The 13,753-nt window shown below is 33.7% G+C and overlaps 1 protein-coding gene across 7 annotated transcripts in view; it reads left to right on the top strand.

The window, feature by feature from the left end:
- Positions 1-2,049: 2,049 nt before the first annotated feature.
- Positions 2,050-13,753, top strand: part of LOC128238392 (anoctamin-1-like) — a 49,353-nt gene continuing 37,649 nt past the window's right edge. For 3 of the 7 annotated variants that reach the window (XM_052954275.1, XM_052954273.1, XM_052954276.1), the window contains exons 1-3: positions 2,050-2,156; positions 5,459-5,548; positions 8,260-8,334. In XM_052954275.1, coding sequence (XP_052810235.1) covers positions 5,494-5,548; positions 8,260-8,334 — 130 coding nt within the window. In that variant the 5' untranslated portion in view covers positions 2,050-2,156; positions 5,459-5,493. Of the gene's footprint in view, positions 2,157-5,071; positions 5,096-5,458; positions 5,549-8,259; positions 8,335-11,123; positions 11,557-13,242; positions 13,419-13,753 lie in introns of those variants that run through there. The other 4 variants (XM_052954278.1, XM_052954279.1, XM_052954277.1 and 1 more) reach the window with 4 other exon arrangements.

Genomic DNA, 13,753 nt, shown 5'->3' on the forward strand with positions numbered 1-13,753 from the left:
TGCGTTCTTTTCAAGTGTCCAAAATGCGTTCATCAGGACCGCTCATCAGATGGCAGCTCTCAGCAGCAGCGGGAACTGTTCGAGTACGTGTATCTGTATCTGTATCTGTATGGGTACGTCAAAGCTACCAATACTGGCTTTCACTTGACGGGGGTGTGCGCATAAAATTAGTTTTTATTTGTCTGTAAGTAGAGCTGATTTGAAGCAATCTATGGTTGATGAATCTACCACACTGTCACTTAATTGATTCCACTCTGGAACAGTTCTCACGAAGAATGAGTTCTTGAAATTGGCTGATCTACTATCTATATTTGAAAAGCACTGTTTGTTATTATTCACTGAGTTTTCCACAATGTTTTTGGTGATAAAGTTTTCAAAACGTTTAGCCCTAATTGTTCGTTTCGGTCTCAAAGGTGTGAGATAGTGTTCAATATTGATGGCCGGTACGTGCCCTTTCACCATCTTGTACAGAAAGGTCAACCGCTGGTGGCGACGTCTCTCTTGAAGTGGGAGGAGGTCTAGTTGGGACAGCATCTCTGTGACCGCACCATCATGTCGAGAGCGGTAATCCCTAGTGATGAAGCGTGCTGCCGATCGCTGGATTTTCTCTAGTCGGTTGATGTCACTGGTTGAGTAGGGGTCCCAAATGACGCAGCCATACTCGAGCTTGGACCGAACTAGAGCCAGGTATGCGTTCCTCCTGCATTCTTTTGGACAGTACCGGAGGTTGCGACGTAGAAATCCAAGGGTTGAATTGGCCTTCTTTGCTATGTTGGTTATGTGGTTATTCCACTTCATATCTTCGGAGAATGTTATGCCGAGGTAGGGGTTGGTTTCTACACGTTGTAGTATGGAGTTGTTGATCTGGTAGAAGAAGCTGGATTTGTGCTTTGAGCTCAGAAGGTAGCACTTCTTCGCGTTAAACTTCATCCCCCAGTCATTGGCCCATTGTTGTAGAGCGTCTAGGTCTTGTTGCAGCTGTTTGTGGTCTCGGAAGGAGTTAATCGCCCGGTATAGCAGGCAGTCGTCAGCAAAAAGTCGGATGGTGGACTTCACTCTCTCGGGCAAGTCGTTGATATGGCAGAGGAACAGCAAGGGTCCGAGCACAGTGCCTTGGGGGACGCCGGATCCAACGGGGACTTGCCGGGACTTCTCACCTTCAACGACGACACACATTTCTCGCAGAGTCAGGAAGTGGGAGATCCATTCGAAGTGTGCGTTGAGTGGCTTGATAACTCACTGTGGACACCTAACGGGTGATCTGTCTGCAGGAAAAAGTCCGGACAAAGGTCTGCAGGAAAAAGTCCGTACAAACAGCGATACCGAAGGTAAGTTTTTATATTAAAACGACATAAATAATAATATACATACATGTATATGTATAGATTTTAAATTGAAGCTTAATTTAACGTGCACATTGGGTCAATGCTTACTTTTATCATCATCATTCATTATAAAAAACAAATGCATATTTAAAATTTACATTATTTATATTTCTTTTTTTATCTAGAATGGCACCGACGCATGAATTCGAGGGCAGGTCGAGAAAAACTCCTGCTTTAACGTTTCGCTTTGGTGTGAAGGGACGTGGCGAAGCTCTTTCCTCTCCAGGCAAAGCTGGTAGTGTTGAACGAAATAGGCGTGAGGTATTCTCAGACATTGACACACGCATACAAGAGTTGTGGGAGCAGTACGACACACATGATATCTTGTGCGAGGATTTCCTTTCGGAGATAGGGGAGATTTATGGCTAAGACGGTATAAACAGCTAACTGATCAGTTATACATTTTTTATTTACCTCCATGTGTATATTTTCTGAATTTACGTATTAAAAAGAACAATTTTAGTATTGTAAACGCAGTTATTAACTTTAAAAAGGTGAGAAATTAGGGTGGTGAAAAGTTTTCATCTGTTAGGGGTTGAAAAGTTAATTTATGTAGGTGGGGGAGGGGGGTCTTAGTCTAGTTATTATTGTTTTTTTTGTTTCTTTGTTTTTGTTGTTGTCTTTGTTGTTGTTGCTGCTGTTGTTATTCTCAGACCGGAAGGGCGTCTGCTTGTAAGAAGTGTTGAGTGCTACCCTTCATTGTCAACCTTGTCGTCGTACGAAATAAATTATATCTAGTGTAACTGTTTAAATGATTAAACTGTGATAAAGGTATTTGATTGTTGTTCAAACAACTTTTTTATGATAATCTACATTAGGCCAAAAAAGTGTACCTCTCCACTGGCCTAATTGTGTCCCGTTAGACGTTACCTTATCTCAATATCTGCTTTCTTTTCTAAAATGTGGTCCAGGCTTCTTTTTTTAATGATATTTGTCCAGGCATTTTAGAATAACTAATCTAAATACCAGCTAGTTGGTTATACAGCATTCTTCCAATCCCTATCGTAGTGAAGTATTTGCCATATAAAAAATCCATTGCCATATATCAAAAATCGTAAAAAAATATTTCGATGTACAATAATTTAGACTAAACATCGGCAAACCTATATACGGTAATGAACGCATGTTGTGTGATAATTGTGTGACCAGCTGTCTGTGGCCCCACAGTGGGTAGTGCAAGCATTCTGTGCATACTTTTATAATCAGTGATAAATTATGAAAAGGAGAGCTTACACTTGAACATTATTTCAACCTTGATAGAATAAGATTTCTACTTATAATAAATTTGTAAATTATAAGAAGTATTAAAGAACAAATGATTTGCAAAGAATTGTACTTTTTTTATATAAAAGTACATCATAGAAATAAAAATGCTCTTTATAAATGAACATTTTGCCATTAACTTAATTCAAACGTTCCAAATATAAGTCCAGGTATTAATCGCAAAATAATGTATTTTATTGAACTATATAAATTTCTGTCACCAACAGTAACTGTTTCGGCTTGTGAAAAATTGTGATCTACATGGTAAATTGGAACCTGAACCAATGGAAAAAGCCCTTGCAGAATCTAATTGTCAGATCAACTTTTCACCTTTTGCACTCAAAAGGTGACTCATTATGATGGCCTATCCCTTAATTATACTTTGTGTAGTGCAGTTGTAATATGCTAACCTTTGCTAAGATTGTGTCTGTCAGTGGGGAAATGGCATTAGGAAAGGGGACTTTGGGCTGAAAAGGGGAGCATGGAAGAAATTTTGACAGAATGAAACATTACTCACATGTAAACAGATATTTTTGTTTTCATTTAATTATAAATATAAGTTATGTTTTATCCGCTTTTTGATAGATTTTCATCATGAACAAGAATTAGAAAGGATCCAGCCCAAGTCCAAAAATGGTGAAAAAAAACAGTGTGTGTCAGATTGATTAATGAACCTAGCTAAGGTGCACACATTGTTTGCATATTAGCTTACATGTGTATAATAATATGATTTTAGGCATTGTAATCGTCCTTTCCTCACCAAAGTCTGGTATGAATGGCATTGATTCGTTTTTTAATTAATAGCAAGCTTAGCATTCTATTGGAACTTGCAATGATTTGATTTGATTCATAATTTATTACCCGTATTTACACTGCACTGCAATCAAGGTTCTTTGTTCCATTTAATTGTTAAACCAGATAAAATTTGCTTTCTTTGATTATAAAGTGTTTACCTGCATTTGCACACATTTATTAACGCATTGTTTTCAACTGTATAACTGTTAGACTAAAAGTGTAGGGCCTTAAACTTCAATGATGTAATAAGTTATGGCCTGACCATATAATATTAATGTCACATGAAACCTTATATCTTCTTGTATAATATAAAATGAAATATAGTTAACATGATATAGTTAACATGATTCATTTTGAAATCTTCCATGTACTTGAATTCATCAATTTGTAGGCATATTTAATAACCAACTCCTTGACTGAATGTTTGAATTGGGTGAATATTCACTGACAGTGATTACATTATGGCCCTTATCTTTGACTTTTCCACTTGAAAAAAAACCCCTCAATTTTGATGACTTGCGACATATTTTCTGTTTATTCAGCTAAAATGTAAAAACATTAATGAACATCATTATCACCAGCTTGTTTGTTGATTAACTTTTTCACAGTTATAATATCGCTTGTATATAATTCAAAATTTTGAATGTTTGATCATATTCTGTCATTATCCCTGTAATGAGTTTAAGTAGCCAGATTTTGATGAAATGCAGCCCTATTGGTTGCAAACTTTTCAGCATAGCCGTGTTTACACATTCCATGTTATATTCTTCCATTAATCATTTTGAGTGGGCTGACATAGATACATTTTGTTGTGAAAATAATACTTTTTTTTATTATTGGTCTTTTACTTTAATTGGTGATTGGCACTTTGGAATCTTCCTGGTGCCTTAAATGCGGAAATTTCATATACATTTAGGCAATTCACAACATTTAAATATATTATCTATTATACCCCATGTTGTACAAAATCTATCCACACGTAAATGACATTAATTTATTCAGTGCAGTTGCCCCTGGGTGATAATAAGGTTACATCACACCTGACTGGGTAATAATAAGGTTACATCACACCATTTTATAGGCACTGGCTACTTAAGTCTTTATACAACTTTCTATTCATGTGTTTTATCAACAATGTTGTATGACACAGACATCTTAAAACAAGATCTGCTTCACTGGACATCCATTCATTCACTTATACATACTTATAGTATGCTTATATGGTTTCAGATAATTATCAATGAAAATGTTATAAGCAAAGTTAAACATTCCTATAAGTTTTGGTGCTTTCTGTTCAGCATTTGGATATAAGGAATATTGATCTTTGAAGATTTTCATAGGATGAGCTTGAGGTAATTTATTCAAAATAAATGCTAGTGTTAGGCTGTTAGCATATAAAAAATCAACTTTGTCCGCTTGTCATTTTTCTACTTGAACTGGGAGATAAGATTAAATAAACCACACACCTTTTACAAAGACCTCGCTATACACCTTGATACAGTTGTTGTACATTTATTTATTCATAAAATATATCATTCCTGGTTCATTTGATAGCTTAACCCCATTTTTGCCATTCCGATGAAAACCAGTGTGCCATACACTGCTTATTACAGTTGAGGACATCTGTGGTCCGAGTGCTTGAACAGCATATGGTGATACTTTGAATATGATTTTGTCAAGAGTCACTTTGGCATACATGTAAAGTGTTTAAAAAATGCTTTAGGATTATAATTATAAATAAAGGATGAAAACCAATTTTCATTGTTTGAACCCCTGAGGATGGTTTTAATGAAATATGTATTGCTAAAGGTTTTCCATACACTATCAATAATGTGCTTTTGCAATTAACGGAGTTATAAGGCTGTCATTATTTACATGGAGTTGACAGATGACAATTAACCGCTGTAATGTTTCAGATGTGGATCTTACATAGCAACCTTACAATATGATAAATTAATATATATTCATACACACATATTCTGGATGTGCATTTAAAACACCTCTGACTGTTACAGGTTTTGAGTGGCTGAGGGAGTGATCTCAGGTTACCATGGCAACAGAGGACAAGGATGTGAAGCTGGAGATGCTCAAGGACCAGGATGACGGTAAGTGACCTTGACATGACCTTAGCCTTGAGTTTTTCTATCAATGTAGTCTTTCTTCCTCGACATATGAAAGGGACTCGTTCACAGCTTTTGTTGGCACATATTTTTTTTGCTAAAGATGTTGAAGTTGAGTTTATTCTTCTTACTTTTATGATCAAATATTAAACAACATCTGCTAGATACTTGTTTGATCAGAGTATCAAAGTTTTCGGCAAAATACAGCATTTTTTGTCACATTTTAATAATTATGAACACTTAGGAGCTCTAAATTGAAAATTTTCGATGACCTTTTGTCAATGAAATAAGCACTTTTGTCAATTGTATTTATTTTTTAATTTCTGACACTATGAAATGTGAAACGGTAGGGAGTAAATCCAAGATCTGCATAAGTAAAAATGATAGTCAGTGACCTTAATTTGTCTTCCCTTTTTCCCTTTTACCCCCAAAGAACATGTACTTTCTGCCATATAGTACATGTACATGGACTTTGAAGCATTTATTCCTAGAGACATGATCTGATCATTAAAAACATTTATTTTTGTGCTTAATCAGTTGACAGTGGTGAGCGACTTTGAAATGACCTTGACATTAAAATTTGTCGAATTTCCTCTACAAAACATTTGGTTTTGTTCATGGGAGAGTTATGATATTGTAGAAACAATAATGTTGATTAATTGACATGTTAAAATCTGTTAAAATAAAGGTAAAGACAACAAATTACCGACATTTACATTTTGTACTATGTGAGATTCTCAATTGCCTGGCATTAGTGACACTAAAATGCAAACCTAGATGTACATTTCAAATAGTTTAATGTTAACTGATTAGTGATGATGAAATTCAAATCCACGATGAATATTCTTGGCTGTGTTATCATGTGGTACAGAGGGATGAGCTTTTAATATAAAGATTTTATAATACTAATCTGTGTGCGTCATCTTGACAGTAGAAGTATCCTATTTCAGCATATATTTGCTTTGATAGGTCATGTTTAACATGCCTCTGTAATGCTTTTACATTGATAGTTGGATAGAATGCAGGGCCTTTTTACCAGTTATGGGGAAGGCACCATAGCCCTCTTTGTGGGGAAAAACACACATTACTTTTTTCAAACTTTTGGGAACAAGTGGGGTAAAATATCAATAAGGCAGTAAATATATCACTCAAAAACATCATTTTATAAATTGTGAGATTTTCATTATATACTGTAAGAAAAATATTATTATTTAAAATTTGAAATTTCAGTGGTTATTGTAGGGAAAAAACAGGTTCTTGCCTTCGGGGAAGTAGCCATGTATCTGCTATGGCAAAGATGGATAAAATGGCCCTAAAATGCGATCATCAAATTAGTGTGACTAATATTTGCTTAGATACATTTAATACAAGTTAACAAATGTGTACTGTATCTGAAATTAATTCACATATCCAAGCTTTCTGTCAAATTGTTATGAATTCTACATGTATTGTGCTATACTTTCATGCTTTCTCTATAAGGATCGCCAGTTGTAAAGCAGGCTGACTCGGCCTCAATTAAAGGTATTGAAGATGCCCATTGCTTGCTGCATGCCTTTATTATCTAGTATCATACATGTATGAATTATTAATAATGCTTTATTGTATAGCCCCATTTCAAAATACGGTCAGGGACGTGTTACATTATAAGGCACAATGTCATTAATTTGGGACTGTCCTGTTTCTAATGATTAAAACAGATGCTTGTCAGTTTTAGGCCAGATACTATATCATTTATTATTAATGGCAAAAATGATATTATGATTAAATCAGGTGTCCTTTTAGGAAAATATAAACATGTCGCATTTCTGAAAAAATAACATGCACTTTATCAATTTTGAAGACAACAGAAGGACACTGAAGTTTGCTTGATTGTACAAACATTGACAAATTTGCACTAAATTATTTTGAATCTTATACTCTTATAATCACAGGACTTGAACTGATATATTTCATGATTGTTAATTTGTAAAAAGACCCTGCCTATTTTAATACAAGGCAAACTTGATTAAATTCTAACATTTTTTGCACTCGTAATTTTACCATTGACTTATAAATGTGTGTTTGGAATGTAAATGTTATAACATCATTAATCTCATTTCTTCGGGGTTAAAGGCTTAACACATTTTATTTCAATTGTGTAAAAAAACAGTTTTGAGTCATATTATATATATATATGTATATATTATACCTTACATTAATGTGTCCCTTCTTTGTATATATAAAGTTGATCGGTCTGTATACAATGTATTTTAATAAAAAAATCCAGTTTTATGATGTCAGCAGTCCATATAGTATTTTTGGCTGGTCAAGAGATGTCCCCAAAAATAAATATGGACTGACATCATACAACTGCGATTTTCACAACAACGAAAAATTGTCGCATATGAACAAGGTCAGGCTAATTAAAAAAGCAAAGTGGTTTATATAAAATGTTTGGTGTAATATCCCTCAGTCCATATACACCTACAGGGGCTGACTGGCCTGTCCTTATATTGTCATAGGAACCTCAGTGGTGTGTAATACTTCTTATATATGATTGTGCTGAATGACTTTGCTGTACAGATTCTGCTTGGTTTTTACTCTCCCTCAAACTTTATCTTCTTGGAACCTTGTAGTCATATAATAATCTGCTAGTTTGTCCTTGATTATCTGCTAGTTTCCGCTAGTAAGGCCTAGCCTGTGTGTTGTCTATTCAGATGTTGATGTCGGCAGTCTGACCGGGCCCCAGTTCAGCTCAACGGGAAGTCTTGTCTTCACTGACCCCTACATGGGTAAATACCCCACCCACCCTTTCTGCTTTGTGTTTTGTGCATTGTGTGTCATGTAATGTAGGGAACAGCTGGCTTGAAAACTGGACCAATCAAATGTTGGTGGGCAACTCTTGTTTTTATTTCAAACTTTATTATCTTCTCCTTTTTTAAAGGATTTTTTTTTAAGAAGTCACACAACCTTGAAATCATTGTTGTCGTCATTGGAGGCTTATCATGCAAAAAACTTTTGATGAAGTTTAAAACATTCAAAATATTTACATGAAACTTAGTACATACATAATAACAAAATTAAAAAGCATGTATGTGTAGCAAGATTAATAACGATTTTCAATTATGCCCCTTTACCGATAAAAAAAATAATTGATGAACATTATTGCATATATCCACTTGAGGAGCAATTGTTAGATTTATTCATAGTTGCTTTGAATTGCAGGATATACCGTAATGTTTCTTTTCAAGATATTTTTTAAATAAATGGCAAATGATGAAGATAATTACAAAAATGCATATTAAGGCCCAGTGTTTAAGCCAACTTCTACATTTTGAATGTGGAAATACTTGCACATATTCAGTATCAGCATTTGGATTTAGTTTTGTGTCTTTTAATTTCGTTATATCGTCTTTTAGTGTTTGGAGGTTACTGACCATATGTCATCATTATCATAGTTATCAGCAGCAGTGCAGCAGTGACAACAGGCGTTTCATATTTCATCGTCAGCTGGACCATTCTCATAGATAATTCATCAATACTTTCTTTAAATATGTGTAGATTAATATTTATTGTAAGGGAAATATCAGTAAAGCTGTTTTCTGCCAATGAAATAATTCACCAACATAAGAAAATACACTTATTTCAAATAATATCTTATTATGCTTGTACATGATTGTGATTATTGCATTTTGTGACTTTAACGAATGAAAACATAAACATTTAAAGAGTCTGAAGCATACTTCTCTTGGATCCAAACTATGTTCGTAAATTAAAAAAACAAAAAACAGTAAACTATGGTATATTGAAAAAAAGTTGATAACGGCAGTAGTCCAACATTAAAATGTGGACAAACTTGGCAATCACAATTCTATCAAAACAAAAGCATGCCGCATGCTAACAAAAATCTAAAAGCCCTTCATTCAGCCCTCAAGTATCATCTGGTTTACTTTATACCAAATATCAAACATACCTCTTATAATAGCTAATTGTGCCTTTTGACATACTTATGAAGGTTAAAGTAAAGATGAAATCAGAGACTTTTGGGGATAAAAAAATACTTTATGCACAAAATACATAAAGGATGTATATTATTAATGCAACATATTGTCTCAAACACATGGAATGTTGAGGTGATATTTTGTAAGGTTATAAAGACCCCAACCCATAAAAAATTATGCAAAAAAAACTAAGGTTTTTTTTCTCCGCATTTTTATTGTCAATGCCATTTGAGTGTTATTGTTCAAGTACATTTAAGATCAAAATATAGGTGAATTTCATTGAAACTGTATCAATACAAGGCTTTAAAGCTGCACTCTCACAGATTGACTGTTTTGAAAACAATTTAAATTTTGTCTTGCAATGAGCCAATATTTGCGTAAATGTCTAATAACCATTGATATAAGAAGATTAGATTGCAATTTATGATAAAAAGTTGGCTAAAGCTTTACTAACCTTTCCAGAAAATTGAACATTTCTGCCATTTTTTGAGTGACTGAGATCTTTTCTATTGTAAGTTATCTTAATACATGACAGATTTGAATTCATTTATACAAAAAACAGCTGATTCTGAGACAAAAATTAAAAAAAATGTTGAAACTGTCAATCTGTGAGAGTGCAGCTTTAACTGAACATATTAGACCAAAAACAATGTATAGCCATTAACAATTGATGCCCTTGTGGTGTCCAAATTCACATTTATTATTCACATTGATACAGCAGCCAATGAAATGAAAACTGTCACATGATATTATGGGCAATAAATCGTGATACACATGATAGCCAGTATGGTTGTTCCACACCAGTTGTTGCTAGATATTTTTGTGTTTATTTACCTTGATAGTTGTATATATACATGAGTGTACGGAGTAAACTGCAGGTCAGGTGTCATTTTATATGGTCAGCTAAATTTATTATGTATCATTCACATTCTCACGTATTGAGTTGAACTTGCAATTTGGTAGAATAGGTAAATTAGGGTTAAAATTCAATGTCTTGGTTTTTTTAATAAATTATAAAATAGGTTTTCTATCATCCTTTATTGGTACAGTAATTTTCAGATGTATCGATTTCTATACTATGTTAACACAGTAAAAGTGAATCAGACTGGTTTATAATGTTCATTTTATCAATAATAATATTATGATATATATCAAGGCTTTATTCTAAGGAAAACTGTTTAATACATTTTCTCGATTAAGGTAGATGTTTAATGAATTAATTTTCCTCTTTTTGTATATTTCTGAAGATGGATGCTGTTGGCTTGACCTATTTACTTGAGTTTTTTTTACTGGTCTCATTGCCTTGTACAATATTTTTATATGAAATTTTGACATCCAATACATCAAGATTAATGCAAGTCATTTCAAGAAAGCATTGCCTATGAAACAAAAATATTTTGAGATGGGTTTTAAATACCATCATACATCGAATAAACGGTCTCTCATTTTCTGATTGTTACCTTTTCACTTTAGAAATGATTCATTAATGTTAACTAAAGTGCACAAAATAATAGCAAAGTGAATTGAACTTGAACTTTCACCTCCATCGATGTTTTTGAGTCATTTGAGCTCACAATATAATTATGCAATTGTTGTCTAAGCGTGGGCTGATAACATTGGGCTTTAAAAGATATTTATGACTGGAGTATTTGCTTAATACTCAAAACTTTTGAGTATTTGCAAAACGGATTTCATGTTTATAGAGTTTGTTATCAATGTGAAGAAGTTGACGCTATTATCTGATGACAAGGAATTTACAAAGCGTTTTAAATTATCACAACTGTTTAAAGCTCAAAAAGGATTAAAGGACATGTAGTGTTTAAAACTCCGTGGACATACACAACTGGACTGTGTTACATGTATTGTGGACAAGGTGTGAGCTAAAACTGAATTAACACATCATGCCGAGAGGGGAGGGGACCCAGCCCCTGGCGGAGTGGTCGCCCGGGGCCCGAACCTCATACAAACAGATGATGACTTTCGACGATATGGACAAACTATCACTGCCCTCAGGTAACTGACCAACATCCAACATGGAAATACATGTAACCTAAAACTTTCATGCACCATTATATATATAAGCCTACAACCATGACCTGCTGCCACCATTTCAGTGTCATTATATTATACTCTTTTGTGTGCAATAAATATCATATATTATTAATGAATTTACACAATTTTAGTTAACAGTACTTGCCAATAAAATAGTCAGTTGGTCCCTAAAATAACTTAGTGACATTTACAAAGCGCTGTTTGCTTATTGTACTCTGAAATAGGGTGTTTGAATGAAGTATTATTCAAATCTTCATTGGATGATATTTTGGAGTATTACACGGCATTCTGTTTGTCGCATTAAGCACAACCAGAAAACCATGAGCTTCATTTTCATCTAATGCTTAAATTATAAACACTTATAAGTGACACTCTTATTCAAAATCAATACATACACATGTATAACAAACATAAATTTTGAGTGATACACCCTCAACTACTTACTAAGTAATTCATTTATGGAAAATATTAATCACTATTATCAATATTATAACCTGCATTTAATAGCTGAAAATCGCAAAAATATTAAATGATTGGTGAATGCTAAAAGATTTACTGCACTATATACTATGGTTTCATTAGGTAACTATACCCTGTTTTCTGCACATTTCCTTTCTCATTAAACTCGGTTTCCTTTATAAGCATCATTGTTTTCGACATTTGTTCATCCTTTGTGGTATATTTAAACAATTGTATTAAATTTCTTAAATCTTATATGGGAGTAATATTGCATCTTAAACTTTGATTTCTTCATTTGGTTGGATGCATGCTACACATGATGAATGCTCAGTTTTGATAAAATGTTCTGTGTTTTGGTTTGTTGGTAAAATTTGGGAATGGATGATCTCTATGCATTGACTGACACACATTTACAACAAGGCCCCTAACTCTTTCTGTAATAATTGTTGAGAAATGCCCGTTTTGAACTGTATAAAACAGACGGGCATTGATGTTCAACACTCAGCACTCTTGTTCATCATCTGTCCAATTTGAACCGTAGCCATAACTAAAAACAATCAATATATTTAAATAAAACTTAGAACACATGTCCCCAGAGTACACGTATTTAAAACAAGGCCCCTAACTCTGACTTTAATAATTGTTGAGTTAAGCCCCTTTTCAACAGTTTAAAACAGATGGGCATTGATGTTTTCTCTGCAACACTCTTGTTTATCATCTGTTCAATGTAATTATGAGTTTGATTTCATCAATCTGAACATCTTATTCATATACCATTATACCATGTCATGAATTTTGATGAATTGCCTCAATATGTTACTTCAGCTGTATATCAAATATTACAACAAAACCTAGTGAATTTTTTGAGATTGAATGTTATGTTATTAAGTAAAGGAAAGTGAGGGTTAAGTTTTTGTGCTTTATACATCATGGATTACAAACTTGCATTTGATCATAAACTGTATTTTAAGTTCACTTGTCATGTTGAGCGATCATATATTCAGTTTATATTTTCATTATAAACAAGCGAAGCCTAACATGTTATAGAAGTTTGCATAAAACGTTATTGGTGTATAAGTGGGTTTTTTATGTGTTTTTGCCGGGTGTAATTTGAGACCTTGCTTGAAACCTGCGTTATTACAGTAACAATGCCCAATGTTATCAGCCCACGCTTAGACGATGATTGCATAATTATATTGTGCATCATATGATGAGGGTGGAATATGTGGGCGGTTTTCTGTAGTGGTTTTTGTTACATTTGCCTCGGAGAGGGTCAAACTGCATTGTCCCAGTTTTTGTGGAATTTGTTGCCATGGATACGTTAGAGCTTGTTCATCATGGTGAAGAAGGGATCCAGCAGGCAGGTACAGCTAAGGATGGAATATTGAGATAATGTTTGTATTTTTTTTTTTAGATTTCTTCCTGATTCTCAACAGCTCTGAATTCAGTGAATATATCATTTTGGTTTACTGCAAATTTCTTTCTTTATCTTGAAAGTGACACCCTTATTCGAAATCAATACATACACATGTATAACAACATGAATTTTGGGTGATAAACCTTTAACTACTTACTAAATCATGCATTTATGGAAAACAAAACAAAACTGATCACGTGATTGTAACCGTGTATTTCATAGCTGAAAACGTAAAAATATTAATGATTGATGAATGCTAAAAGATTTGATGTAATCTACTAT

The sequence above is a fragment of the Mya arenaria genome, chromosome 6, assembly GCF_026914265.1.
Source record: "Mya arenaria isolate MELC-2E11 chromosome 6, ASM2691426v1".
Taxonomy (NCBI): Eukaryota; Metazoa; Mollusca; class Bivalvia; order Myida; family Myidae; genus Mya; species Mya arenaria.